General features: G+C 51.5%; 1 protein-coding gene across 2 annotated transcripts; it reads right to left on the bottom strand.

Annotated features, from left to right (window-relative positions):
* Nucleotides 1-887: 887 nt before the first annotated feature.
* PPP2R2D (protein phosphatase 2 regulatory subunit Bdelta) lies at nucleotides 888-25,301 on the bottom strand. 2 transcript variants are annotated; one of them, XM_071446141.1, is made up of 10 exons: nucleotides 24,995-25,301; nucleotides 24,679-24,777; nucleotides 13,474-13,571; nucleotides 11,161-11,326; nucleotides 10,042-10,154; nucleotides 7,638-7,815; nucleotides 6,357-6,521; nucleotides 3,930-4,099; nucleotides 3,767-3,858; nucleotides 888-2,854 (listed from the first exon to the last, which is right to left on the bottom strand). In XM_071446141.1, the coding sequence occupies exons 1-10, from the start codon at nucleotides 24,999-25,001 to the stop codon at nucleotides 2,575-2,577; spliced, it is 1,368 nt and encodes a 455-aa protein (XP_071302242.1). In that variant the 5' UTR covers nucleotides 25,002-25,301; the 3' UTR covers nucleotides 888-2,574. The 2 variants fall into 2 exon arrangements, with proteins under 2 accessions (XP_071302242.1, XP_071302241.1); XM_071446140.1 differs by having other exon boundaries at nucleotides 24,679-24,780; nucleotides 24,995-25,300.
* Between the last annotated feature and the right edge of the window lie 870 nt (nucleotides 25,302-26,171).

Below are 26,171 nucleotides of genomic sequence, written 5' to 3'. Positions count from 1 at the left end.
AGCTCTGTCCATGTCCTCAGGTGCCACAGCCACAGGGCTGTGAGATCCCCCCAGGGATGGGCACTGCAGCCCTTCCCAGGAAGGAATTTTCCTACCCCAAGAGCAAAGGTGGGATCAGAACCCTTGAATGCTCCGGTGCCGTTTCCATTGCCGGTGTGACTGGGAGCAGCAGATCCCTGGGCTGGGCTCTGGCTGGAGAACGGAGGGGTTAAACCCCGGTGTCCCCTTTTCACTGCCATTGTCCCCCAGCTCCTTCCCCCCAGAGGTGACACCCTGGGCAGTGCTGGCTGCTCGGGCACAGGGAGGAACTGCAATGTTTGTGCTCACCCACTCCTCACTGCTGGGACTTCAATCCCCATTTCATGGCACGACATCACCAGGGCCTGAGCCCACGGCCTTGGCCTGCAGGGGCTGGGTGAAGCTCCCTCAGCTGCTTCCCCGTGGGCCTGCCCAAAGCCCTGGGGCAGGAGCAGTCCCAGAAGGGTTGGGGTTGGGAGGGAGCTGAAAGCCCATCCAGCTCTGCCCCATCCAGTCCCACCCCTTGCCATGGTGGTAAAACCTTGCACTAGACCGGGGTGCTCCACTAGGCAGCAGTTTTACCAAACTTGACACTAAAAGCTGGTTTTAGATAAAAGGATAAAAATTCCATGAGAATAGTCAGAAGCTAATTGTAAGTGGTACAAGCAAACAGGGCTGTAGAAAAGGAGATTCCACCACATCCTTTTTATGGAAATTCCACTTGTATTTGCTGAAAAAGCAGATCCACAACCAGCAGCCCTGGCCACTCCAACCAATCCCAACTGGAAACACCCCCCTGGGCTGGCCCATCCAGCCAATTCCCTCCCACACAGAAGGAAACGTTGCAAAACACAGGGAGCACGGCCAGGTAAACATTTAAAATTTATTAAACTTTTTGGTCAAAAGAACTGAACAATTATGTACAACCCCACGGATCGGCTCGAGCAGGCGTTGGGAACGCGGCTGGATCAACGCTTCAGCGACCCCCCAGTTCCACATCTCCAGAGTTCCAAAGTGTCACAACCAACTACAGGGCAGGACTGGCTGGACCGAGCCTTTCCCGGGAGAACCTCAGGCTTTGTCCTTCCCACCTTCCTGGGACCCAGCGGCTCGGGGGTGGTTCCGGGAGGGGCGGGACGGCCACGGTTTGCTCTTGGGACTGGAACAAGCCCTTGTTCCAGGGAAAACGGAGTGTAACCACACTTGGGGCTGGCTGGGGGAAAGCTTGGGGCTCTGGGAAGGAGTTCCCAGGCTGCAGGCACCTGGCAGAGCGCAGCCTCTGGCTGCTGGGGGCTGCTGGACACGGCCCCGGGCTCATCCGGGGGAAGGGGATGTCATTTAGGCCTCTTTGGAAGAAAAAAAGAACAAAGAAAGAAACAGTACCTAAGGCTTAAAACAAGTGAGCAAGAGAGCTCCAGCAGCTGCTGTCCCGCCAACCGGGGCTCACCCTGGGCAGCCCAGCCCGGCCCTGCTGCAGCACAGCCCGGAGTGGCTCTGGAACTGCAGTGGGAAATGCAAGATTCTACGCCAAATACTTAAAATAAACTGTTCCCTTTGTGACAAATACTAAAAAGGTTAAAAACCATTAACGCACGTCAGGTCTGTCTCTGGCTGAGGGTGAGATGCACCAGGAAGCTGCACGTTTATCCTCAGAGCAGAGAAGGTGTCGATGTTTTGGTTCCCTCCGTGCAAGGCCGACACTTGGTTAAGGCTGTGGATGTTTCTAGGACCCTTTCCATCTCCTACTTGGCACACACAGAGCCTCTGACAACAAATCCAGTGCAACTGCAACTCTATGACAATGCCATGGAAACTCTAAATTCAGAATCTGAAATACTACACAAAAAAGTTTGTATTAGTCTGCCAAAAACTCGGTGTTTTGGGGCAAACCCTGTCGGAGGTGCCACCAGAACTGTTCTGCACCAGCTCAGGACATGCAATACAAAAAGAAGACTGAATACATCCCTCCAGCTCTAAGAACATGTTTGATAGGCTGTTATTTATTAAGTGGTTTCCACCAGAAGGTGTGGTTATAGGTACAGTTGGTGAGTAAATAGCCATGGACACCTGCCTAGACCCCAGCTCAAGCCCTGCACTGTGCTCTGAGGTCAGGCCCTGGCCCGGGCCCGAGGAGGAATGGACAGGCATCAAGCACGAGAAATGTTCTGAAAGGCCCAAATATTACAGCAGAGAGCGAGAGAGAGAAATTACACTTTTATGACAACTTTTTCTTCTCAGGTGTTAAATTTTTTGGTCTATAAACTGGAAAGGAAGGCTCAGACATCAATAAATACATTTGTTTTGAGTGTTGGCCTCATTGAGCACTGTCCACCAATTCTGCCTCGGAGGGTCCTCCCCGAAAGGCGCGTGGATGCTCCCACCCCACCGAAGGCAGAACCACGCCAGGAACTCAAAGCCAGGCCAGATGCTCTCCGATAGCTCAAGGGAAGTAAGTGCATCAATGTTCCTCACTGATAGGACAACAAGGCCTTCTGTTACAGATAAACAACTGAGCTGAACTATGTGAGACGAGACTCTGTCCGCGGGCAGCCATCCTTAGTTAACCTTTTCCTGGAATAAATACAAGTTATTGGTGGCAGCTACAGCGATGATGTTCTCCGTGGGGTGCCATGCTGTGTGCAGAATCTTCTTGTTGAAGTCCAGACTGTCAACGGTAATTTCGTCCTTCTTCCTCTTGCCACTGGTGCACACTTTGCGTGGCTTTAGGATGGCCCGAGGCTTGCTGCTCTCCCGGGACGCCTCCAGCGTGGTGTCCCGGAGCGTGCTCCGCTCAAACGTCCGGAAGAAGTTGTTGTAAGATCCAGTCATGATTGTACTGGTTCAAGGAAAAGGAAGGCACATCTTGTAAGAAATAAAATCCACCCCCTCCTCTCAGTCCTACACGTGCCTGTCAGGCCATGCTCATCACCAGGCCATGGCATTCCATCGCTCTCCTCTCCACTGGACACCTGCTCCGTTCCGCTGGGGCTTGGGCACTGCTTCCAGTGCACCACTTCACTTTGAGCAGTGCTCCCTGCTGTCCCCTCCTGCCACTGGCACTCAGCTGCACTGACACTTTTTCAGCTGCACGTGAGCAAAGCAGGTTTTCCTGGTGCTCCTCTATCCCTTTGTCCCTTGTCAACAGAAGTCAGGTCTGGATTGGAAGGGACCCCAAATGCCACCCAGTGCCAGCCCTGCCACGGCAGGGACACCTCCCACTGTCCCAGGTGCTCCCAGCCCCAGTGTCCAACCTGCCAGGGATGCAGGGGCAGCCCCAGCTGCTCTGGGCACCTGTGCCAGGGCTGCCCACCCTGCCAGGGAACAATTCCCAATTCCCAATCTCCCATCCAGCCCTGCCCTCTAGCACTGGGAGCCATTCCCTGTGTCCCAGCACTCCAGGCCCCTGTAAATACTCTCCAGTTTCTTGGCTCCTTCAGGTACTGTGAGGCCACCCTGGAGCTTCTCCTCTCCAGTGAACAGCCTTTCAGGAAGAGCCTGAATAGCCTCTCCCAGCCCTTCCTGCCAGCAGAGCTGCTCCATCCTCTGATCATTTAGTGCCTCCTCTGGATTCTCTCCAGCAGCTGCAGGTCCCTCGTGTGCTGGTGCCTCTGCTGGGCTCAGCTGGGCACAGGGCAGAACAGCCCTGGCAATGCTGTTGGTGTGCCCTGCCCACTGCAGGGCTCTGTGCCCTCCCCTGGTGACCCGGAGCCGTTGGCAGCCCCGGCCCTGGCCCGGCTGAGCCCCTCACCTGTCGGAGCCGTTCCAGCAGCACTCGAACTTGTCGAAGATGCAGTCGTTCTCGTAGAGGGAGCACAGCTTGCTGCGCAGGTACTCGTGCACCTGGGGGAGGGACACGCGTTGGACACGGGCACGGGGACGGGGGGGACAGCTCGGCACGCGGGCTGCTCTACCTGGTAGGTCTCCACGGGCCTGTTCTCCATGTTGAGGTCCCACACCTTGACAGACAGGTAGTCTCTTGTCATCATGTATCGCCCGCTGTGGCTGAATTTCACATCAGATATCGAGGATATTATTTCTGAAAAAAATGATCTGCTGCTAGGATCTTCAGGTTCCTCAAAAACTGCAGAGAGAACACACAGTTCCACGTGAAACCAACGCCGGCTCTTACACGGCCTCCATGTTTTCAGTACTGGAGAATTTTAAATCAGTGACTACTTTCTTTATGAAGAAAGCTGCTGTTAGACACTTCTCAGAAATAATCTTTTTTAGCACTGTTGTGCTCTAGGTCACCAGAGTGCCAGATGTCCATCTCCAACATTCAAACAGAGCACAGCACCAGCAAACCACAACTCACAGGTCTTGGGGACCAACCAGAGCAGCAAACTGCAGTGGGTACTGTAACCAACCTGATCTACACATCAGCCACAACAGCAGCAGGTGGGAACAGCAGGGACCCCAACACCATGGTCCACTGGACCATGTACTTTTCCTTAGCTCTGAACCACAGCTGTACTAAACAAACCTTGAAATGTGAGCAGCTACATTTACAACACAGTTTGTGTGACTTTAGGGAGCAGATCAACACATGTGCTGTTTAAATCCACAAGTCAACCTCTGAAATCAGAGATTCCTGACCCAGGCTACCCAGATCTCACTCATTTTTGAAAGACCCCTTGTAGCAGGATGTGATTCAGTCACAAGCAGTAAAAAATGAAGTGCTTTTAAGTGATTTAATGCAACACTGAACCAGATCAGTGGGGTGGCCTTGCATTAGTCACTTCCCATTGCACAAGTATTTCCTTCTAGCCCCAGGAAAGCCTCTCTGCACTGCAGGAAGCTGGCCTGGAAGTGTCTGTGTGGCAGGCACCCCCAGGGCTGGGCAATGCTAGAGCTCAGCTCTGCCAGCAGGGAACAGGAACACGTGGCTGCTGATCCAGGCAGGCTCCCCATGGCTCCCACAGCAAAGCTTTCTTTCCTCCCCTGCTCGTGCTTTGGTGGCTCAGCAGCCAGGGGAGCAGCCACCCTGCATCCCTGGAAACTTCCAGGACATATTCCTAGGGATTCATCCTATCCTATCCTATCCTAGCAGCTGCACTGGTCACAGGGGACAGGGATTCTGGCAGCAGCAGCCCAGTTTGCAATGCACAGAGGTGCAAGAGCTGCCCTGAACTGGCATGGGGAGAGCAGATCCTTGAGGCAGCCAGCCTGAGTGTGGCCAGCAGACAGGCCTCACTGTGCCCAAAGCACTCGTCCCCATCAGTTTATGAGGCACAAACGGGCAAACAGCAGCCAGGTAGGTGGTGCCTCACGCTACACCTGTGCCCAGGGGTGGCTACAACAAGGCAACTGGGACTGCCCAGCACTGCCCAGCACTGCTGCCCTGGAGCTCCCCAGGGAGGTCGGGTACCCCGTGGCTGGAGGAAAGGAAGGTGGGAGGGAGGGAAGGAAGGGAGGGAAGGCGGGCGGGCAGGAAGGAAGGAAGGCGGGAAGGAAGGCAGGCAGGCAGGGAGGAAGGAAGGTGGGCAGGAAGGAAGGCAGGAAGGAAGGCAGGAAGGAAGGAAGGAAGGAGGGTGGACAGGCAGGAAGGAGGGCAGGCAGGAAGGAGGGCAGGCAGGAAGGGAGGAAGGAAGGCAGGTGGGCAGACAGAAAGGAAGGCGGGCAGGCAGGAGGGCAGGCAGGAAGAAGGAAGGAGGGTGGGAAGGCAGGCAGGAGGGCAGGCAGGAAGGAGGGCAGGCAGGAAGGGGGGCAGGCAGGAAGGGGGGCAGGCAGGCCGGAAGGAAGGAAGGAAGGAAGGAAGGAAGGAAGGAAGGAAGGAAGGAAGGAAGGAAGGCGGGCAGGCAGGAAGGAAGGCGGGCAGGCAGGAAGGAAGGAAGGCAGGCAGGAAGGAAGGAAGGCAGGCAGGAAGGAAGGCAGGCGGGCAGACAGAAAGGAAGGAAGGAAGCAGGGCAGGCAGGCAGGCAGGAAGGCAGGAAGGAAGGAAGGCAGGAAGGAGGGCGGGCAGGCAGGCAGGCAGGCAGGAAGGAAGGCAGGAAGGAAGGAAGGCAGGAAGGAGGGCGGGCAGGCAGGCAGGCAGGCAGGAAGGAAGGCAGGAAGGAAGGAAGGCGGGCAGGCAGGAAGGAAGGAAGGCAGGCAGGAAGGAAGGCAGGCAGGCAGGAAGGAAGGAAGGAAGCAGGGCAGGCAGGCAGGCAGGAAGGCAGGAAGGAAGGAAGGCAGGAAGGAGGGCGGGCAGGCAGGCAGGCAGGCAGGAAGGAAGGAAGGCAGGCAGGAAGGCGGGCAGGCAGGCAGGAAGGAAGGAAGGAAGGCAGGCAGGCAGGAAGGAAGGCAGGAAGGAAGGAAGGCGGGCAGGAAGGCAGGAAGGCAGGAGGGCGGGCACTCACACTTGGAGTGCTGGTCGCACAGCGCCGAGGAGCGCATGTCGCACAGGCGGATGGTGCCCTTGCTGCTGCTGTACACGAACACGTTGCAGTGGTGCGGGTGGAACTCGGCCGCCGTGATCACCTCTGTCAGCTCCTCCATGTTGGCTGGCTTGATGTCCACGATGTCTGCCACAGCCGGTCAAGGCCTGCAACGCTTCACACCGAGCCCCTCCCTCCCTCCGGCAGCTCATTGGTGACAGAGCTTAACAACCTTTCCACCCTGGGTAAGGTACAAGAGTGGGGGACAGCCTGCAGAACTCTGGATTTGACAGGTCACAGTCATCCCAGAATGGTCTGGGGAGGGAGGGACCAGCTGCTCCCAGCCCCAGTGTCCAGCCTGGCCTTGGGCACTGCCAGGGATGCAGGGGCAGCCCCAGCTGCTCTGGGCACCTGTGCCAGGGCTGCCCACCCTGCCAGGGAACAATTCCTGCCCAACATCCCATCCAGCCCTGCCTCTGGCTCTGGGAAGCCAATCCCCTTTGGTCTGTCATTACATGCTCTTTTAAAAAGTGCTTCTCCAGCTTTCTTATCTCAAATCCACAGATGCTGGGCAGTTTCAGACTCCTGGAATGAAAGAATATCTCACAAGAATCAAAGTCCAGCAAGCCTCCCTAAACCTCCTTCTTAATGCTTCCTATTGCACAGCAAATAAGCCTCATCTCTTTACCTAAAACATTGGAAAACCTGACCTAAAACTTTAGAAATTGACTGTACTCCTGCAACTTTTATTTTACTGCAGGTTTGTCAATGTAAAGCACTCTGTTAGTTTTAGTTGCATAGGTTTGCAGAAAGATCTGAAAATTACTTCTGCAGTTAACGGTATCATTTGACATGAAACAATATTGAGATTTGGTTTCAAGAGAAGTGTCACTTGGTTAAGAGACCACAAGCTTTGAAAGAAGTATCCACAGTAACAAAGGATCTTCTGTTCATATCCAACAACTCTTATTTAAGCTGACTGAACTCCACAAGTTAGGGATGCTCCCACAATTCCTGAATTTCTCCTTAGAAATCAAACCCTCTCTGATGTTTCTACTGACAGTTTTCCACTGGAGGCATGCTTGCCCTCAGCAAAGACTGAGCATCCCGAAGCCTGCTTTCACTGCATTACACCTCCAGACTTCAGAAATTCTCTTTTAAGCCCTGGCTTCAAACACCCACTCTAATTAGTCCCAGTGAAGTGATTCTCTTAAATACAGGCAGCTGAGCTGCACCTGCTGTGCAGAGGGCACCGAAGGATACTGAAGCTCCTGTTGGTGACCTCCAGGTGCCAGAGGTTGATGCGGAGGTCGTCGGCAGACAGGTACGTGGCGTAGTCGCTGTTGACAGAGATGGAGTTGATGTGGTAGGTGTGGGCGTTGGCGAAGGTCCTGCGTGGGCTGGCCTCCACCATCAGGTCCATGGGCTTCAGCGTTGGCACCTGAGCGGGCACAGAGCACAGGGGCTGGGCACAGAGTCACTGCTGACCCCCACAGAGTGACTGCTGACCCCCATACATCACCCAGCACAGAGTCACTGCTGACCCCCATACATCACCCAGCACAGGGTCACTGCTGACCCCCACCCATCACCCTGGCACAGAGTGACTGCTGACCCCCACAGAGTGACTGCTGACCCCCACACATCACCCAGCACAGGGTCACTCCTCTAGGAAAGACCCTTGGTTTGTGTCCATTCCCCCAGCACTGCTGAGGCCACCACCATCCCCTGTCCCCAAGTGCCACAGAGAGCTGTGAAACCTCTCCAGGTATGGGGACTCTACCCCTCTGGCCTGGCCCATGAATCCAGCCTGTCCAGTTTCCCCTGCAGAGCTTCCTGCCCTCCAGCAGATGCACATCCCACTCATCAATGTTCCATCCTCTTGTCAACTCAGCGGCCGCCCTCCATCTCCTCGGCCAGATCATCAATAAAGACCTTAAACAGAACTGGCGCCAACACTGAGCCCTGAACCCCACAGCTTGTTTGATGGCAATTCATTAATTGCACTGCACAGATTTCTGTATTGATTCGGTGACTAAACACTTCTGAAATCCACTGAGCACAAAAAATACAGAGAGAGCACATGGATGCTGACTTTGGACACTGCCAACAGGAAACCTCCCAGTCAAAGCCAGCACTTGGTGCCTCACCCAACACACATGGGCTGTGCTTGTAAACAAACCCTTAGAAATGTCCCCAGACCTTGCATGGGTGTCAGGAAACTGGCCAGAACAGTCTCCAAGAAAATTCCCAATTTGCTCATCGACAGTCAGCAGGAATTCAGGCACACCTGGATGCTCTGCTCCCACAGCCAGCTGAGCTCAGGGGTGCCTAAGGTAACCTGTCTTCCTGGAACAAGGACTGACCCAGCCCAGAGCTGCCTACCTGCCTTGCCTTCCTGGTTTGTATCTCCCAGCCTGTTTACACCACCTAACGACTACAATTAATCCATTACTTTTTATCAGGCCATTGTCCTATCTCAGCAGAGTGCTCTCACCCTGGCTGTGACAGCACAGGTGCACTAATAGGAAAGATCAGGAATAGGACTTGGGAATGCCATGGTCTCCATGTAAAGTGCTGCTTCTCCTCCATGGACACGTCCCCATGACCATGGGCACTGTGTTTCTGTAACAAACCTGCCAAGGGAGCCCCAGAGCTCCTGGTACACTCTGGCTCTCCAAACCCTGAGCATTTTAACACATGAAGGTACCCCCAGGTGAGGTTTTTCCTCCAGCCAGCTCTTGCTCAGATTTGGCTCACCCATCAGCCCTTCTCCCAGGCTGCAGTGCCTGCAAGGGCTGCAGCCCAGAGCAGCAGCAGGTGCAGGGACTGACAGGAGAGGTGCTGCTGCTGCTGCTCCCCCCATGCAGGACAGTGCCTTAAGGCCCCCAAAGGGCCCCTCCAGAGCCCCAGCTGGTGCCTGCTCCAGCAGGGCAAGGCTACACAACCCAAAACTCCACTAGGACCTCCTCCTACCACTGGATCCTAAGGGATGTAGCTGCTCTCATGGAACACTCAATCCAACCCTGGCTTGCACACACTGAGGCAGTGGAAATCTTTTCCCAACGCATTTTGTACACCCAAAGCTTCTGCTCAACATTCAGCTTTGGCAAAAGCAAGACAAACCCCAAGAAATGCCTCCAGCTGAAGTCTCTACCATGGAGGGGGCCTTTGAGAGCATGGAGAGCCTCAGTTCTGCTCCTGCTGATGGTGGAACAACATGAAACCCCAGGAAAAACCCCAACCCCACCTTTCATTTCTAGGGCTCCTGCTCCAAATGATCCCAAGTTTGGAGCACTAACCTTACCACTACAGCACGTCCAAGACTATTGCAGTGCACATTAGGTTACACAAATGCCTGGAACTTGCTCTAACAAACACAGGAACATTCATCCAGCCACAGAATATCAGAATATCCTATTCCAATTTTTGAGTCATCCTCTTAGAAATACAGTATAATAATGATGAAAGTTTTCCTCAAGTTTCCCAGAGGAACTTTTTTTAATAGTTTTTATATATAAGAATAATATGAAGTATCTCCATTTTTTTCTGAAGGTTTCAGTGAGCCTGACACAAACACCATTTTTGATTTGCACATTTCAGTTTGGTAGCACAGAGACAGAGAAGAGCATGCAGAGAGGTACACAAAGTCAAAGAGCAGACGTACCCGTAGTTCTGTGACTCGGCAAGGCTCCCTAAGTCTTCCATCTTCATCTTTTAAATTATAACCTTCAGCTCGTTTATCCCTTTCACTTATTTTCCATAGTTTAATAGTTTTATCTAAAACCAGAAAATTCACATGCTTGAGAAAGGATTGAATACAAAATGAAATCAGTAAATACGGACTCAGCAGAGTGGACATGAGTGACCTGTCTGCAGACCCTGACCGAGTTCTTTACCCACAAGGTCAGGTGCAGTTTGAGTAAGATCCCAATTTGTGTCTGAGCAGTAAGGCCCTGTGCCTCCCACTCACCCAAAGGCCACTGCCTGGGGAGAGTTTCACAAACCAATTACCCAAATTCTCCACTAGGCCTGGATGATTTGCTGAATTACATTAGGAGACCACTGCTAGGGACCAAACCCAACAAACACAGGAAGCCCTCATACTACCAGTCCTAAAGGAAACCAGGTTTGTCCCAGGCACCTGCTCAGAGCCAGCCAAAGGCAGAGATCAGGGTTTGCCCCAGTGTCTCCTAAGGAATGCACTTCCAGAAGTGCTCCAAGTGCAGGCAGTGAGTGCACTCTTGTCTCACCCAATGGTGAGAGCCTTGGCTAACTGGAGCCAAACCTCTCCTCCCCAAACCCCAAACTCCTGCAGAGCATTTCAGATGACATCGTTTAAAGAATGCTTTATTAACACTTCTATCAGAGGAAATTGTTTTAATTGCACAGACCAGCAGACAGAAGTCACTCCTGCTTTTAGAATTTCACCATGACCTCACAAAGTGATCTAAACTGTTAAAACAATGTATTCCTCTGATAATAAGAGCAAGGTTTTTCCACAGAATAGTTTAGGTTGGAAAATACCTTTAAGACATGAGTGTAACTGTTCCCACTAACCCATGTACTCAGTTCTACAATTTCATTTACAGATGCTCCATGATGCACCAAAATTAAACAGACCCAATATTCACATAGCCAACATTACAATCAAGACATATTTTGCATGTAATTAGAGAAGACATTAAAACAACCCCAAAATATGCCAGAAAAAACCCCCAAGTGTATGACAGGTGAGACAATATTCCAAAGACAAAGTTCTTTGTGCAAAATAAAGGGCCCTTACCATTTGTAGACAGCAGGAAGTGAGCAGCATTCTGTTGTGGTAACCACCTAATTTTATTAATTTTTTCCTCAATTTCTAGACTTTTCAAGTAGTCAAACTCAGGCTCATGACTCTGGAAGGTACTGTAAACATTGTATTCTCCCCGAGAGAGAGGACGGCTTTTAGTCTGCAAGAAAAAGAGCATTTCTTGAGGCTGGTGGCACTGGGTCCCTCAGAAATGGCCTGCACAAAACAACCACTAGAAACTGTCAATCAGAACGTCAGCTTTTACAACAGCTCTTGGATTCTGAATCTTCAGTCTGTGATATTGTACCCATTTTAGCATCAATACAATGCACACAGCCCTTCCTCTTTAGAAATGCAGGTTTATGTATAAACATCTGTGCACCCTTCAGGCTTTGCTATTCTCATGTGGTGGGTGTGGGAGCAAGGAACAGAGAGCAAGGTTCCCCAGATTTGCATTATCAGATTTGAGGCAACCTGTTATCAGGCTTTCTGAGTAAGTTGGTGTCAGTGGTTTGTGGTGCAGCACAGCCCCAGGGGTGCAGTTTGTCCTGCAGTGTCTCACAGCTGTGGAGTTTCCACACTCTCACTGAACTCTCAGACTTTACATGATTTTACTCCCTACACGTCATTGACTTGTAAGAATTGTGGGCAGGTTCCTCTCACCTGACCCCATGCAGAAGTTCCCTGCACTCAGGGTGAGCTGCCTTGGCACTGGTGCTTTCCCTCTCTACTCACACGTTTGGCTGGAGGAATTGCTGCTTGCAAGTGAAGTCAAGTCCTATGAGCCCAGGCCATGATGCAGAGCATTCCAGGGTGCCTTCCCAAATCCCAAGTGTCTGGGGAACTGTATAACCACCATAAACTGTCACTGACCTAGTGAACTCAATCTTAAATCCAAACTGGGTAAAAAATATGGCTATTATTTTAAGGTTCCAGCATTATACACTATTTTAGATTCTTTCCTGCAGTTTTGCACACGACAAAAGAAACGTGCCTCATTCCCAACTCTTGCCTCAGTCTCCATGTGTGTTTCCATGTGTTCCCAAGGAGACAGCTGAATACTCCTGTGTGAACAGTCTGACCTGGGGTTTGTCTTTCCCCTCTCTGAGGAAGTGCTGTGACAGGCAGGTTTTGCCTTACAGAACAACTGAGAGCCAACCCATAATAGTCCCCCTCCAGATCAGGCAAGTCCAAGATCCTGAGAAGTTCAGGATGTGCCTGAGGCACCTCTGACCTTATCTCTGGCCACCCCAGTAAATGATGGATGAGCCCGGAGCCGTGTGGGTGCAGGCAGGTAACACTGCAGCACTGCTGGCACCCCACTGCTCCAGAGCCTCCCAGAGCAGCCACACAGGCACCTGTGGGACAGGCTGGCACCACAGCACAGGGAGCACAAATGCAAAACACTGGCCAGGTGCTCATTAACAGAGCATCATCTCAGCCCCACAAGGAGAACAGAGGGGTTCTGCTGGACAAATCCCACAGCACCCAAAGATCTGTAATATTCATGTACAAACAAGCTGAACTAAAGTTCCATTATTAATTCTGGTATTTCTGACCCAGGAGAATGCTCAAACCCTCAAGTTCCCTCCAACTCCTCAAAGGACAGAATATGCAGACACTTAGGTGAGAACTGCCATGTGGAACACTGACTTTTTAAAGAACACAATCCCAGATTCCTCCCAGACATGACAATTACTTTTCAGCACTTGCTGGACATTCCCATCCCCACTGCTGCTCGGGATATCCCAGCTCAGGATGAACACACAAGGACATTACAGCACTGTCATACAGCTGAACTCATGAAGAGGAGCTGTGGAAGTGCAGGAGTGACAGTGCTCCCACTCTCTGATGGGAAATGCTCAAGTGTTTCTGGAGAAGTGGCTGTTTCCACTGGTTTTAAATCCTCAAACAATTTTTAACTACCTTATCCTGTAGTTCTTGCAGCTTATTTCCTGAACTTCTTTTACATTCTCTCCCAAAGCATTGTGATTTATCTCGGGTCAGCTTGACCCAGTGGAAAAATTCAGGAGAAAGTCCAAATTCTGCAAAGCAACACTGAGGACACCAGGTACAGATAAAGAGCTCACTTGGATTTTGGGGACTTTGTTTTTTGCAAGGAGGGAGGGGAACCCTCACGAAACCAACTTACCAAGTACAGTACAGGGCAGATACTTACAAATGTGTCTAACTTGGGGCTTTCTGAGAAAACTCTCCATTTAAATATCAGGGCATGAACAGATGAAGTGAGACTGTGCAACACAAGAACAGTGTAGTAACAACACTTTTGTTTTTTGAGTCACTGACCTCTTGTTCCCTTTGAAATATAACCACTCTGCCACCTTTGTCTCCTGTTGCAAGAAGATCACCAGTGTAATTAAATTCAACTGTTGAAATTATATCAGCTGTAAAGAGAACAGAAATAAACCAGCACTGTAATGTGGAAAGCAATCAAGGAGTTCCAAGACTTGAGCACAAAAAAAGCATTACAACTTGTATTAATGCAATGACAAAATTCTTCATTTACATCCCCAATGCAGCCATGTTTCAAAGCCTGACACACTTTTACTGACAAGCCAAAACACTTACTCATTCCTCAGTGCAGGCCTTTAGTCACCAGAAGTATGCTGGCTTAGGAACCCAAGGTGTATGTGCTGCCTGTGGGCAGTGTCCATGGGGATATCCCTGCCCTGAGCTTTATCCAGAGCTTTATCCATGGGGATATCCCTGCCTTGGGCTCCCCAAGGTGTGTGTGCTGCCCCTGAGCTTTATCCATGGGGATATCCCTGCCCTGAGCTTTATCCATGGGGATATCCCTGCCCTGGGCAGTGTCCATGGGGATATCCCTGCCCTGGGCTCCCCAAGGTGTGTGTGCTGCCCTTGGCAGTGTCCATGGGGATATCCCTGCCCTGAGCTTTATCCATGGGGATATCCCTGCCCTGGGCTCCCCAAGGTGTGTGTGCTGCCCTTGGCAGTGTCCATGGGGATATCCCTGCCCTGAGCTTTATCCATGGGGATACCCCTGCCCTGAGCTCCCCAAGGTGTGTGTGCTGCCTGTGGGCAGTGTCCATGGGGATATCCCTGAGCTTTATCCATGGGAATACCCCTGCCCTGAGCTTTATCCAGAGCTTTACCCATGGGGATATCCCTGCCCTGAGCTCCCCAAGGTCTGTGTGCTGCCCCTGAGCTTTATCCATGGGGATACCCCTGCCCTGAGCTTTATCCAGAGCTTTATCCATGGGGATATCCCTGCCCTGGGCAGTGTCCCTGGGGATATCCCTGCCCTGGGCAGTGTCCCTGGGGATACCCCTGCCCTGAGCTCCCCACCCCAGGGATCCCACCCCAGGGTGTGCCTCCTGCCAGGTGTGTACATCCTGCTCCCACCTGCAGCGTGCCCTGATCCAGGTGAGGCTGAGGCACTCCTGCCTTCCCAGCCAAGCACTCAGGGAGTTCATTCCTTTAAGAGCCTGGAACAGGCAGCTCTGCTCGGCCAAAGGTGCAAAATAGAAACAAAATTCTTCAGTTGAGCTTCCTGAACCAGCTCCCTGCAGAAGCATCAGCGAGGACACGTGGAAGCAGGGGAGCAAAGGAAAAGCCCTCAGGACCTGCAGTGCCCTGGGGCTGGAGAGAGGCCAGTGCTTACCCCCAGAGCAGCCCCAGCCCCTCTGGGAGGTGGCAATAAAGAAATGATTGCCACTGAACAACCCCAGCCAAGGGGAGAGGAGATAAGGAGCTGGAAATGTCTGTCCCGGGGCTGGGGCAGATGGTAACAAACCCGACAAAGCACTCAGCAAACACTGCTCCTGCTCACATCAAATATTGCATTTATGATGCAGATAGCAAAATTCTGAGGTTTGAAGTGTATCCTATCAATTAGTTCCAGAGTGTGCAATTGGAGACTCCCTAGAAACTCCTTTCCTGTATTGATCTTGATGTGCTATCTTTGAAATTCCTTTCAATAATGCCCCACTCTCATGAGGAAGGAGATTAGGAACACTAACCAGTTTTCTCAACATAAATTCATTTTTCATCTTTTATCAATGATGCCCTTAAATGTTTTTTCCTAGTATGGAGAGATAATGATTTACCTTCTGGATTAAAAATATTTAGAACAACTAAAATGAGTAAATATAATCTTTCCACACATTATATGCCAGATTTATGCCCAGCCTTCAATATCACATTACTAACCAGCTTTTGGACACATCCAGTTTTATAGTCACCTTTCTTTAAAGGGAATTACTAGTCAATTATCAGTTATTATTAATTATACACAGGGATTTTAGAAGACACCCTGGAGAAGCAGGAAACCAAGGAAAAAGAAACAAACTGAGGAGGTAAGCAATCAGTGAAGTGACTTCACTGAGAATTTTATGACATTTTCAGTACTCAGACAGGAAGAAGACCTTGAGTTATGGCAGTTTATTAGTAGCAAAACTACTATTCCACTACTACCCCCACCTGCAAGCCCTTCTAGCAAGGATCCCTTTTACCCTTGGAGACTCGGGAACAACAGCAGGAATAAATGCCTCCTTAGCACATATAATTCTTTCAAAGTCACAAAAGCTACTTTTCCATTTCATTTTAGAAAAAGAAGAAGTTATTATTAGCTTATCCCATTTTCTACTGGAGTATTCACACAATTATTTGCTCAAAATAATCTGTGTACCATTTTTGTTTCTCAAAAATGCCCAAGCCAGCTGCTGACACAGCCATTATGTCCCAGCAGTGCGACCCAGACAAGCAGAATCCTGGGTGGAAACGCACCAAAACACAGACACTACCCAAACTCCATGGCTTGAGACAAGAAATGCAGGGAGAGGAGGGGAAAGAAGATGCACTGAAATAGTCTGTCACCAACATGCTCTAGGGAACAGGGAACTGGGGGGCACAGCAGGACAAAAATAGAGACGCTTCCTTCAAATATTTTCTAAGTTACAAAATTTGGAATATGAGCAAATACCTGCTTTAATAGTCCTGTACTTGTTTTATCCATAAATGTATGAATTATAAAGTTTTCCCTACAGGCACGTTTAATTGAAGCAGATCAATCCCCCAAATCATTCCACCCACTATCCTCAGCACTCTTACCATCTCAAAGCAGGTGAAAGAAAAAAAAATATTCCAAGACTCCAAGTAAAGCACAGAATGAATTCCAAACCATTCCTGCTCTGCTCAACACTTCACCCACCTACATTTGCTCTTCACTTCCAAGTCACCTTAAAACTTTCAGGAAAGAACAAAGCAAACCTCTGCAGGCTCTTCATCACTGCACTAACTCTGGGATTTCTAGGATTTTTTATTAGAGGTCGTAACTGCTTCTCAGGTATCCAAGGCCCAGTCTTATCCCCCTGCCTTACTTTCAGCCTCTTCTCCATGCCAGTGGAGTAAGTCCCAATGGAATGTGGGAAGGGTGAGCAAAGCCAAACCAGTCTGATATTTGCTCCTGGATAGCACCCCAAGGCTCTTCTCAGGTACTGCTTTTTTAGAAACAGAGGTTTGTCCAGCTGTCCCTCCAGTTCTGTCCCTGTGGGGCTGGGACTTGCTCTGCACCCATGCAAATCCTCCTCCTGTAGCCAGGGAGGGCAGCAATCCCTGGGACTTCACAGTGACATACAAGGCTAGCAATATTTCTTTCCAGACAAGAAAAATTCATGTTTAGCCTCATTTCTGGAAATGAGTTCCAACTTGGTTACACTGCATCCAGAGGAGAAACTCTGAGCTGTTTTCACAGCTGGTGTGTTAAAAGGATTGCTGGCAACTACACTGTGATTCTGTACCCCCAAATTTAAGAGCACTGATCACTTCCATGGGTAGGAAACACCATCCCAACACATCAGAGGCCACAAATCAAGCACTGCAGTAAGGTGGTGGAGCCCAGTGCCTGCCTCAGGAGAGCCCTGTAAGCCCTGACAGATGTGCCAAAGCTCAGTTGGAGTGCTCTGAGCCATCTCTGCTGAGTGCAAAGCTCCCTACAAACAACTCCTGCCAGAATTCTGGAAGTTCACAGCCTCCAGAGCCTCCTGGGCAAGCTCTGCTGGGAGTGAAGGGACCCAGGGTGGCAGAGAGCAGCTTTTGCTAGGATCTGGAGATGACAGCAAGCTTATACCTGCAAACTAACTTAATCCCCCCAGGATTCACCCCGGGTATTTCTGACACCGGTATCAGCGCCCGGGCTCTCAGCTGAGGTAATGGAGAATGCAAAGAGATCCACAACATCTACAGCAGGTGCCTAAAATTAGCTCCTGTGAACTTTTCCTCTCTAAGCTGCCTGTGCACTGCTGCTCTGGTTAAAACCCAAACCTGAAAACATGGAATTATCTGATGGCTTGCTCAGGAGAGGAGGAATTTGCAGCTGCAGTTTGCATTCAGGACCAACACTAATGAGACATGGTCAGCACCAGTGTCTCTCATCCTCCTGAGCTGCTCAGAGCCTTTTGTCACAAACCCACTCCTCAGACACGAAGTGAAATGGAACCAAACACTCACAGCTCTCTAACAGCACCTAAAAAGGAGGCTGTTCCAGCTTCCAGGGCATTTTAACCTAGAATTTTCCAAATATGTAATGGACAATATACCACTTCAGCACAGAGCCTGAACAATGCCTGCCTGCAAACCTGGCTCCTGTCCTGCTCCCTGGAAAGGAGTCTGAATGCACAGCTCCATTTGCCATGGCCCATCCTGGGACCAAAGCAGGAACTTCTGTAAGGCCCAGGGAAACCTCTGCAGAGGCTCCTGCCTTGAGAGGAAATGGCTGCAGGCAGATGGTTGGCATGGACTGTCAGGGGACAGAGAGAACGTTTCTGTGGCTGTGATCAGGCTCAGAGGTGACACACCTTTCCCTCCAACACTGCTATCCTACAAAGCTGGAGTTCTCCTGTGGCTGGACAAAGCTGTGGAGGCACTGTGTGGTGTGCAGAAGGGATCAGCACAGGTGATGTGCTCCTACATCAACTCAGAGAGCAGGCACTGGGATCCCCCTGGAACGCTGTGCTGAACTGTGTGACACGACATCAGAGGGAACACAACTCTCTTTGCAGCAGACAGGGACAACAGACCATTCTGAGGGAGCACAGGTGACAAACACGGGCAGTGAGAGCAGCAAGGAGCCATCGCTTCAGAGCAACTCAGGAAAGACTCCTCAAATAAAAGATATAATAGGAGCAAATAAGATCAGTCAAAAGAAGAGAGCCCCTTTAGAGGGAAGAGATTATCAAAGAAAATGAAGCAATTTAGAGACCAGCACCTGCTAAAGAGCAAATCATAGAAAAAATGTTTAAAAACCAAAATCCTACTGGAGCTTAACGAGTCCCAGACACACAGGGCCTCAGAACTGCTTGTCAGTGATGTGCAGTACCTGCCCTTCCCAAACACTCCCGTGGCTATGCAGCTGCACGGAGGGCTCTGGGGCGAGCAGAGGGAAGCAGGCTGTGAAGTCAGACTGCTCTCCAGCTGGGATGGCTGCTGCAGCACCCTGCTCCACCCTCCTGGGGCTGGGCAGGCACTGCTGCCACTGCAGCCACCTCTGCCCCTCAGCCTGTCCCTCCTCCCTGCCCATGTCACTGACTCGATTCCAGGGGAAGGAGGGCTGTCCCCTGCAGCTGCCAGCACAGCCAGTGCAACAGAGGGGCCACCCTGCAGTGGGGAGGGACCCACTGCTCTGCTGTCAGTGCTCCTCAAGTGCTGTTTCCTAACAGCTGATAGAAATCACAACCCTACTGAAACATGAGCCAAGCTTTACAGCTGCCAATAACCACCTGACAATTTACATACACATCCAAGGTACTCAGATCACCTATTTTTCAGAATACGCCTCCTTACATACTCAATTTGTACATTTCCACTTGCAGGGTTTCTTTGAAGAGTTACCACAGGAGTGAGGTGTACCAGAAATCAGGAGAATAAGCCAAAGGGGTATAGTTTTGCTTAGACCAAAATTCCCTCAACTTACACCGCTAAACACTCTGCCAACCTGAAGAATTTGTAAGGACTAACTTTTTTTATGCCCTAATACTCGACTCACTTGTGAAATTGGCTTGAATTGCCTTTAGGCACCTGGCAGTGCTCAACTTAGTCCAAAATAACTCTGCTTTTGAGACTGATTGAAATCCTTGAACAGATTTAAGGTAAAGCAAGAGCAGAAGCTCTTTGAGGTCAGTGCTGCTGCTGACAGGCCATGGCAGACTCCAAACATCTTGTTTGGAGTGTGGGAAAGCCTGCCAGCTCCTGGGTGTCCTGGATGCCTGGAGCTGAGCCACCCGGCTCCTGGAGGGGCACGCAGGCTGCTCTGCCGGGAGCGCCGCACGGACAGACAGACGGACAGACAGACAGACAGACAGCAGCACCCTGCTCAGGGGCTGCCAGCACCCCCAGGGATGGCACAGCACCCCCAGGGATGGCACAGCGCCCCCAGGGATGGCACAGCGCCCCCAGGGATGGCACAGCACCCTGCTCAGGGGCTGCCAGCACCCCCAGGGATGGCACAGCGCCCCCAGGGATGGCACAGCGCCCCCAGGGATGGCACAGCGCCCCCAGGGATGGCACAGCACCCTGCTCAGGGGCTGCCAGCACCCCCAGGGATGGCACAGCGCCCCCAGGGATGGCACAGCGCCCCCAGGGATGGCACAGCGCCCCCAGGGATGGCACAGCACCCCCAGGGATGGCACAGCACCCCAGGGATGGCACAGCACCCTGCTCAGGGGCTGCCAGCACCCCCAGGGATGGCACAGCACCCCAGGGATGGCACAGCACCCCCAGGGATGGCACAGCACCCCCAGGGATGGCACAGCGCCCCCAGGGATGGCACAGCACCCCCAGGGATGGCACAGCACCCTGCTCAGGGGCTGCCAGCACCCCCAGGGATGGCACAGCACCCCAGGGATGGCACAGCACCCCAGGGATGGCACAGCACCCCCAGGGATGGCACAGCGCCCCCAGGGATGGCACAGCGCCCCCAGGGATGGCACAGCGCCCCAGAGCTCCGGCTCATGGCAGACCTGAGTGCCATCCCCTCCTGCAGCTCCGTCTGTGTTTCCATCAATGGAACCAGACCGTGACCTGACCCTGGCAGCCCAGTCTCTGAAAGCCACCCCCAAAAAGCTGCATTCTGAGTTTGGGGTGCACAGAGCTGGCTGTGCCAGTGCAGGGAGAGCCAGACCAGCATGGCACACAAGGAGCAGCAAAGCCAGAGCTCAGTTACACAGCTGTGCTCCTCTCCTGCCTGCAGAGCGTGCCCTGCCTTCCCTACAAGCCATGAGAAATTCTGGAGGCTGTTTCTCAGATTCGTGACATAATCCAGTACTCTTTGTGCAAATCTACTGCCTTGGTATTATTTTTTAACCTTTGGAAGACTAATTCCAGTAAGCCTTCTCCTACTAGAAGTGTATTTAATTAATTCATGCTATTGTTAGTTTTTTCTAAGTAGCTCATTGTGATGGTTTTGGGTGTACTTCTATCAGGAGTTCATAAAAGTCTTAACATGATAAGAAAATCACATTTTTCTTTCAGTTGAAGCTTTCATACCCTCCATCCTTTAAAAAAATAGTGGGTTTTGTCATTTTTCATTAGGCTTTTCCCTCTGCACACAGCCTGCCCATCTGCAGGGACCAATCCAGCAGCTCCCACTGCTCACACAGGAAGACTTGCACCAAGTCCTGTATTCCCACTACCCAAATTGCTTTGCTGTGCATTCCCACTTACAACTCTGCAACTGATATTCACTGCTTATTCCAACTCTTCACCATTCACTAGCTCTGTCTTACCAAAGCTTCCTATTTCATCAAAATATAATGATGGAATCCCAGCCTGGTTTGGGTTGGAAGGGACCCTAAAGCCCACCCAGTGCCACCCCTGCCATGGCAGGGGCACCTTCCCCTGTCCCAGGTGCTCCAACCTGGCCTTGGACACTTCCAGGGATCCAAGGGCAGCCACAGCTGCTCTGGGTAACCCTGAGGCTTCAGGGAGGGCAAAGAGGCACCTGAGGTCCTGCTCCTGCCTAAGCACTGCCTTTCAAGGAGAAACCCAGCCCAAAGCCAGCTTACAGCCCACCTTGTGCCCCTCTGCAGCACAAGTGTCACCTCCAGGCACGACCAGTGACTTGGGGTGACAGCAAACAGCACGTGGCTCTGTAGTCACTAGTCTTACACAAAAAAGACAATATTAAAGCTTGCAAGCAATTCTGCACCTCCCTTCATGCAACTGAACCAGACATCTCAGAGCTGCACCCCTACTGCAAGAGTTTTTTTTGAAGCACAAAACCATGCCTGAATTTCTTTTAAGAACAGGAGAAGAGCCAAAGTGAATTCCTGAACCACACATGAGAACGTTTTAAACCACTGATTTGTAACAGCAATTTCTAAAGAACATTTCTAAATCACTTGTAGCTGCACTCAGGATTACAGACTAATATACTTTTATCAGATGGTGGCTGTCTTTGCTCCTTGTGTTCTGCTTCCTGGTAAACTGCTGAGGTGTCTGACCCAGCCCCTAGCAGGCAGCAAAAGCAGAAGGAGAGTTGGCTGAAGTGATGGTAACAAGGGATGCCTCAGTTTGGCAGGACAGTCAATCAATACCAGTCACTATCTGGAGAATTTAAAAAAAGAAAAAAGAAATTTATTTCTTGGATCATTAACTGGAGATACAGCACTGCATCCACAAGTGGTCATGGGTTAGATGCAGAACATCTGGCACACAGGAATTTGGGCATATCTGTACATTATTTAATAAACGATGTACATTTTACTTGCCCCCCAAAAAAAGAACCTCCCAAAATGGACAATTTTGAACATACAAAACAAATTCAACACAAAAATCATGGAAGTGATAGAGTCTCTGGCAGCATTTGTACTCTCTATTTAGAAAGGTCTTTCTACAAAAAAAGCAGCCCAAGAATTACAAGTTCCATGGGCAAACAGTGCAAGTTCTGGAGTCACGTGGTTAACAAAATTACAGCAAAATTACAACACAATCTTTAACAGCCTTTGCTTTCAAATTGTGACTGTTGCCATCCCTAATATTAAATCTTTTACTCAATCTCTGTTTTATCCTCCAGTCCTCTTCCCTGAATCCAACTAAACTTTTCCGTTCTAGAAAAGTCACATCCAAGCCTTTACAAATCCATATTCAATAAGTGATGGATTACCCTGGTCTTTCAGAAACAGTCAGACTGAACAGTGCCCTTCTCTTTCCTGACACAGAGCCTGAACAGAGGTCAGGGATTAGTCACCGAGGAAGGCAAGGCACGGACAAGACAAAGAGGAGACAGTGATTTTCTGTATTAATGCCCCAGTTAGGAAAATCCAGCTGCCAGTCTGATACAGGCACTCTTCCCAGTGTTTGTGATGAAGCCAGACACCTGAGAAACAACTATGGAGTATAAAATAGATGTTAGAACTGCACAGTAAAAGAAAGTATGTTCTGGTACAGTTGCCTGGCTGAGCAGTTTCAGCTCCTGAATAAACCCCTAAGAAAATCCAGCACAACACTTTGCATGGAATAGGCTGGACAGCCACTCATGGTGTCCTCCTCCTCCTCCAGAGAGCTGATTTTTCACAAAATAGACCAAAAATTGACAGCACTAGCAGGTTTTCACCATCACAAAAATTTCTGTGCAATTTGAAGGCTCTGTCAAGGCAACAGCTGTCCATCAAGCAGGTTTAGATGTGCAGCTTGCTAAGAGAGGATTTAAAAGATGGTAATGAGTAAATATGTCCCTAGCTGAAGCCCAAAATCTAGCCATGTATTTGTACTCTTACTAGGAAATTAAATTTGGGCAGTTATTAGCAAATAAATAGTGTATTTTTTATATTTAATTGCAATTTCAAGGCAAAATGTAAGAGGAGGGGAAAGACCACGAATCAAAACAAAAAATCAAGAAGTCACAAAGCCTGTAAATAGTTCTAGTATTCCCACAGGAAAACAAAACTTTAGTGGTAGTTTTGCAAAACCAGGTGCTGAATGATTCCTGGAGCTTTCCTGCTTGTGCAAATCCAGGCTGCTCAGGAGTTACCTGGGAAGCCAGATGTGCCCAGGAATATATCCTTCACTCGTGGAGAACTGGCTGTTAGTCACACAGGTGACAGGTCCGAGAAAAAAGAAATATTTAAAAAACATACAAGCTACTTATACACATTTCTACAACATTTCTGGGAACTTCAGAGCAAGCTACAAACATACAGAGGGAAGAAAAAGGAAGAAAACAACTGAGTGAGCCCAGTTTCTTGAGCAGTTTCCAGTCTATCCCTCCAATGGCCATTATTTTAAATGGAATGCCAAACAAGTGGCGTGAAAATGAAAACACTGTCAGCACAATTTCCCCGTAGCAGGCAGCAAGGAAAAATATTTACTGCATCCAGTAACAAAAATAAAATCCCAAACCCAAGCTGAGCACACATGGCCCTGCAAGTTAATTCACACTTTAGAAAGGAGCACTGCCAGGCTGGGCAGTTAGAACACAGAAAATTTAGGGGCAAAAAAAGAACTTTCTCATCAGAGTCAAGCAAAACTCCACCCAGCTTCTGTACTCCACAGAAAACACTTTTCCCAGTTAAAACATTTCTTGTTTTCTACTCTGTCCAAAACATGAAGCGCCTGGAAAGTTTCAGAGAAATGTGAAGGTGTGCCCTTTTTCCCTGCTTAATATCCCTATTTATAGCTCCCAAACGTTAACAAGTGGGAATCAAATCTCTCCACAGCTGCAGGAACCCTTTAAACTGCACTTTTCAATGCAGCACAAATGACAGAGCTGCACTCTCTGTGCGTCAGAGCGAAACTTGACAAGCCTGACAGACTCCACTGGTGTTTCTTTTTTTCCTCTCCCTGTATCGTATCACTGTTGTTACCTTTTATCCTAAGCCTAGAACTGTAGACAGTTATCCTAAGCCCAGAACTGTGCCCAGTTCTGGGCTCCTCAGGACAGGAAAGCCAAGGAGCTCCTGGAGAGGGTCCAGCGGAGGCCACAGGGGTCATTTTGGGATGGAGCATCTCTGAGATGAGGAGAGACTGTGGGAGCTGGGCCTGGCCAGGCTGGAGAAGGGAAGGCTGAGAGGGGACCCCATCAACCCCTCCAAACCTGCCCGGGGCTGTCAGAGGCCGGTTCCAGGACAGGGAGCACTGGCAGGAGCTGAACCACGGCAAGTTCCACCCCAACATGGGGAAGAACTTCTTTCCCTGGAGGGGCAGAGCCCTGAAGCAGCTGCCCAGGGAGGGGCTGGGGTCTCCCTCTGCAGAGCCATTGCAAACCCTGCTGGCCGCGTTCCTGTGTCCCTGCTGCAGGTGGCCCTGCCTGGGCAGGGGTTGGGCTGGGTGATCTCCAGAGATCCCCTCCAACCCCAACTACCCAAGGATTCAGGGATTCACACTGAAGACCCGGAGGAAGGCGCCGTGACTGCTCCGAGATGCTCTACGGGTGGGAGCTCGCTTAGTCATGGCACACACCCCCCGGCACGGCCGGGGATGCTGCGGCGCTGCCCCGCGGCCGCCCGGGAGGGCTCAGCGCGCAGGGGCTCCCCTCACCTTCCGCCACGTCCTCGTCGATCGCCCCCTTCACCTGCAAGAAGCACCACTGCACCTCGTTGTTGCTGCTGCCGCCGCCGTCGCCTCCAGCTCTCGCCACTACTGCGGAGGGAGAAAGGGCGGTGAGAGAGGAGGGAAGAGAGGAGACCCGGCGCCGAGCCCGGCCCGGAGCCCTCGGGGCCGCCGCGCTCGCGCATCACCCGCCGCTGCCGCCCGGCGCGGCCCGGCCTGCGGCCGGCTCCCACGGCCACACGGAGCCGACCCGCGGCCCATCCCGGCGCGAACGCGGAGCCGAGCGCGGGGCGCGGACACAGACCTGCCATGGCGGGGGGAGCCGCGGGAGCGGGGCCGGGAGCGGGGCCGGGAGCGGGACGGAGCCGCCCGGAGCCGCGGGAGGGTTCGCGGTTTCAAAATGGCGCCCATTGCCGGGCGGCCCGGCCGTGACGTCACCGCCGGCTCCCCTCAGGGAGGGCGGGCCGGGCAGCGAGCGGGGCGGTGATCGCGGCACGGCCGCTGCCGGTACCGGTACCAGCCCTAACCCCACTACCGTTACCGGTACCGGCTGCGGCACCGGCCCGGCGGAGCGAGCTGGGCGGCGGAGCGGGAGGATGAGCAGCAGCAGGAGGAAGAAGAAGAAGTGGTCTTGGTGCTGTGGAGGCGCTCCCCAGGCGGCAGCGGGGGCTCCACGCGCGCTGCTCCAAACGCGGCTTTACGTGAAGGGACGGGGCGGGACCGCCACGGCGGGGAAATAACGCTGTGCCTCCCGATTTATTTCTGCTCGCTCCCTGAAGGGTTAATTGTGATGAGGGAAAAAAACACAACACAACAAAAGCAATAAAAAACCCCAAACGTGCCTCTGACTCGTTTCCGCCTTCAGCGAGCGCCAGAGCCGGCTGAGGGGAGGGAGGGTAGCAGGGGCTCAGGGGGTTTATCACAGATTTATCACAGAATCCCGGAGCCACTGAGGCTGCAAAAGCCCTCCAGGATCAGCTGGAGTCCCAGCTGTGCCCCATTGTCCCCAGCCCAGATCTCTGAGTGCCACCTCCAGGAATTCCCTGGACACCTCCAGGGATGGGCACTCCAAACCTCCCTGGGCAGCGCCTGCCAAGGCCTGAGCACCCTCTCAGTGACAGCATTTCCTAAACCCGGCTCAGCTCTGGTGTCTCAGTGACAGCATTCCCTAAGCCCGGCTCATCTCTGGTGTCTCTGACAACATTTCCTAAACCCAGCTCAGCTCTGGTGTCTCAGTGTCAGCATTTCCTAAGCCTGGCTCAGCTCTGGTGTCTCTGACAATATTTCCTAAGCCCAGCTCAGCTCTGGTGTCTCAGTGGCAGCATTTCCTAAGCCTGGCTCAGCTCTGGTGTCTCTGACCAGCATTTCCTAAGCCTTGCTCAGCTCTGGTGTCTCTGACATTTCCTAAGCCCGGCTCATTTCTGGTGTCTCAGTGGCAGCATTTCCTAAGCCTGGCTCAGCTCTGGTGTCTCTGACAATAT

The sequence above is a fragment of the Agelaius tricolor genome, unplaced genomic scaffold (assembly GCF_023055355.1).
Source record: "Agelaius tricolor isolate 1412-34295 unplaced genomic scaffold, bAgeTri1.0.p SCAF_22, whole genome shotgun sequence".
Lineage (NCBI taxonomy): Eukaryota > Metazoa > Chordata > Aves > Passeriformes > Icteridae > Agelaius > Agelaius tricolor.
This window is presented reverse-complemented; position numbering and strand designations above follow the sequence as displayed.

What these genes read in the sequence shown, in the direction of transcription:
- PPP2R2D (XM_071446140.1), bottom strand. An exon ending in GGTCACCAACAGGAGCTTCA is followed by an intron (nt 6,522 to 7,637) that starts GTATCCTTCGGT and finishes CGGCTGTGGCAG; the next exon opens with ACATCGTGGACATCAAGCCA. An exon ending in GTGCGACCAGCACTCCAAGT is followed by an intron (nt 4,100 to 6,356) that starts GTGAGTGCCCGC and finishes TTCTCTCTGCAG; the next exon opens with TTTTTGAGGAACCTGAAGAT.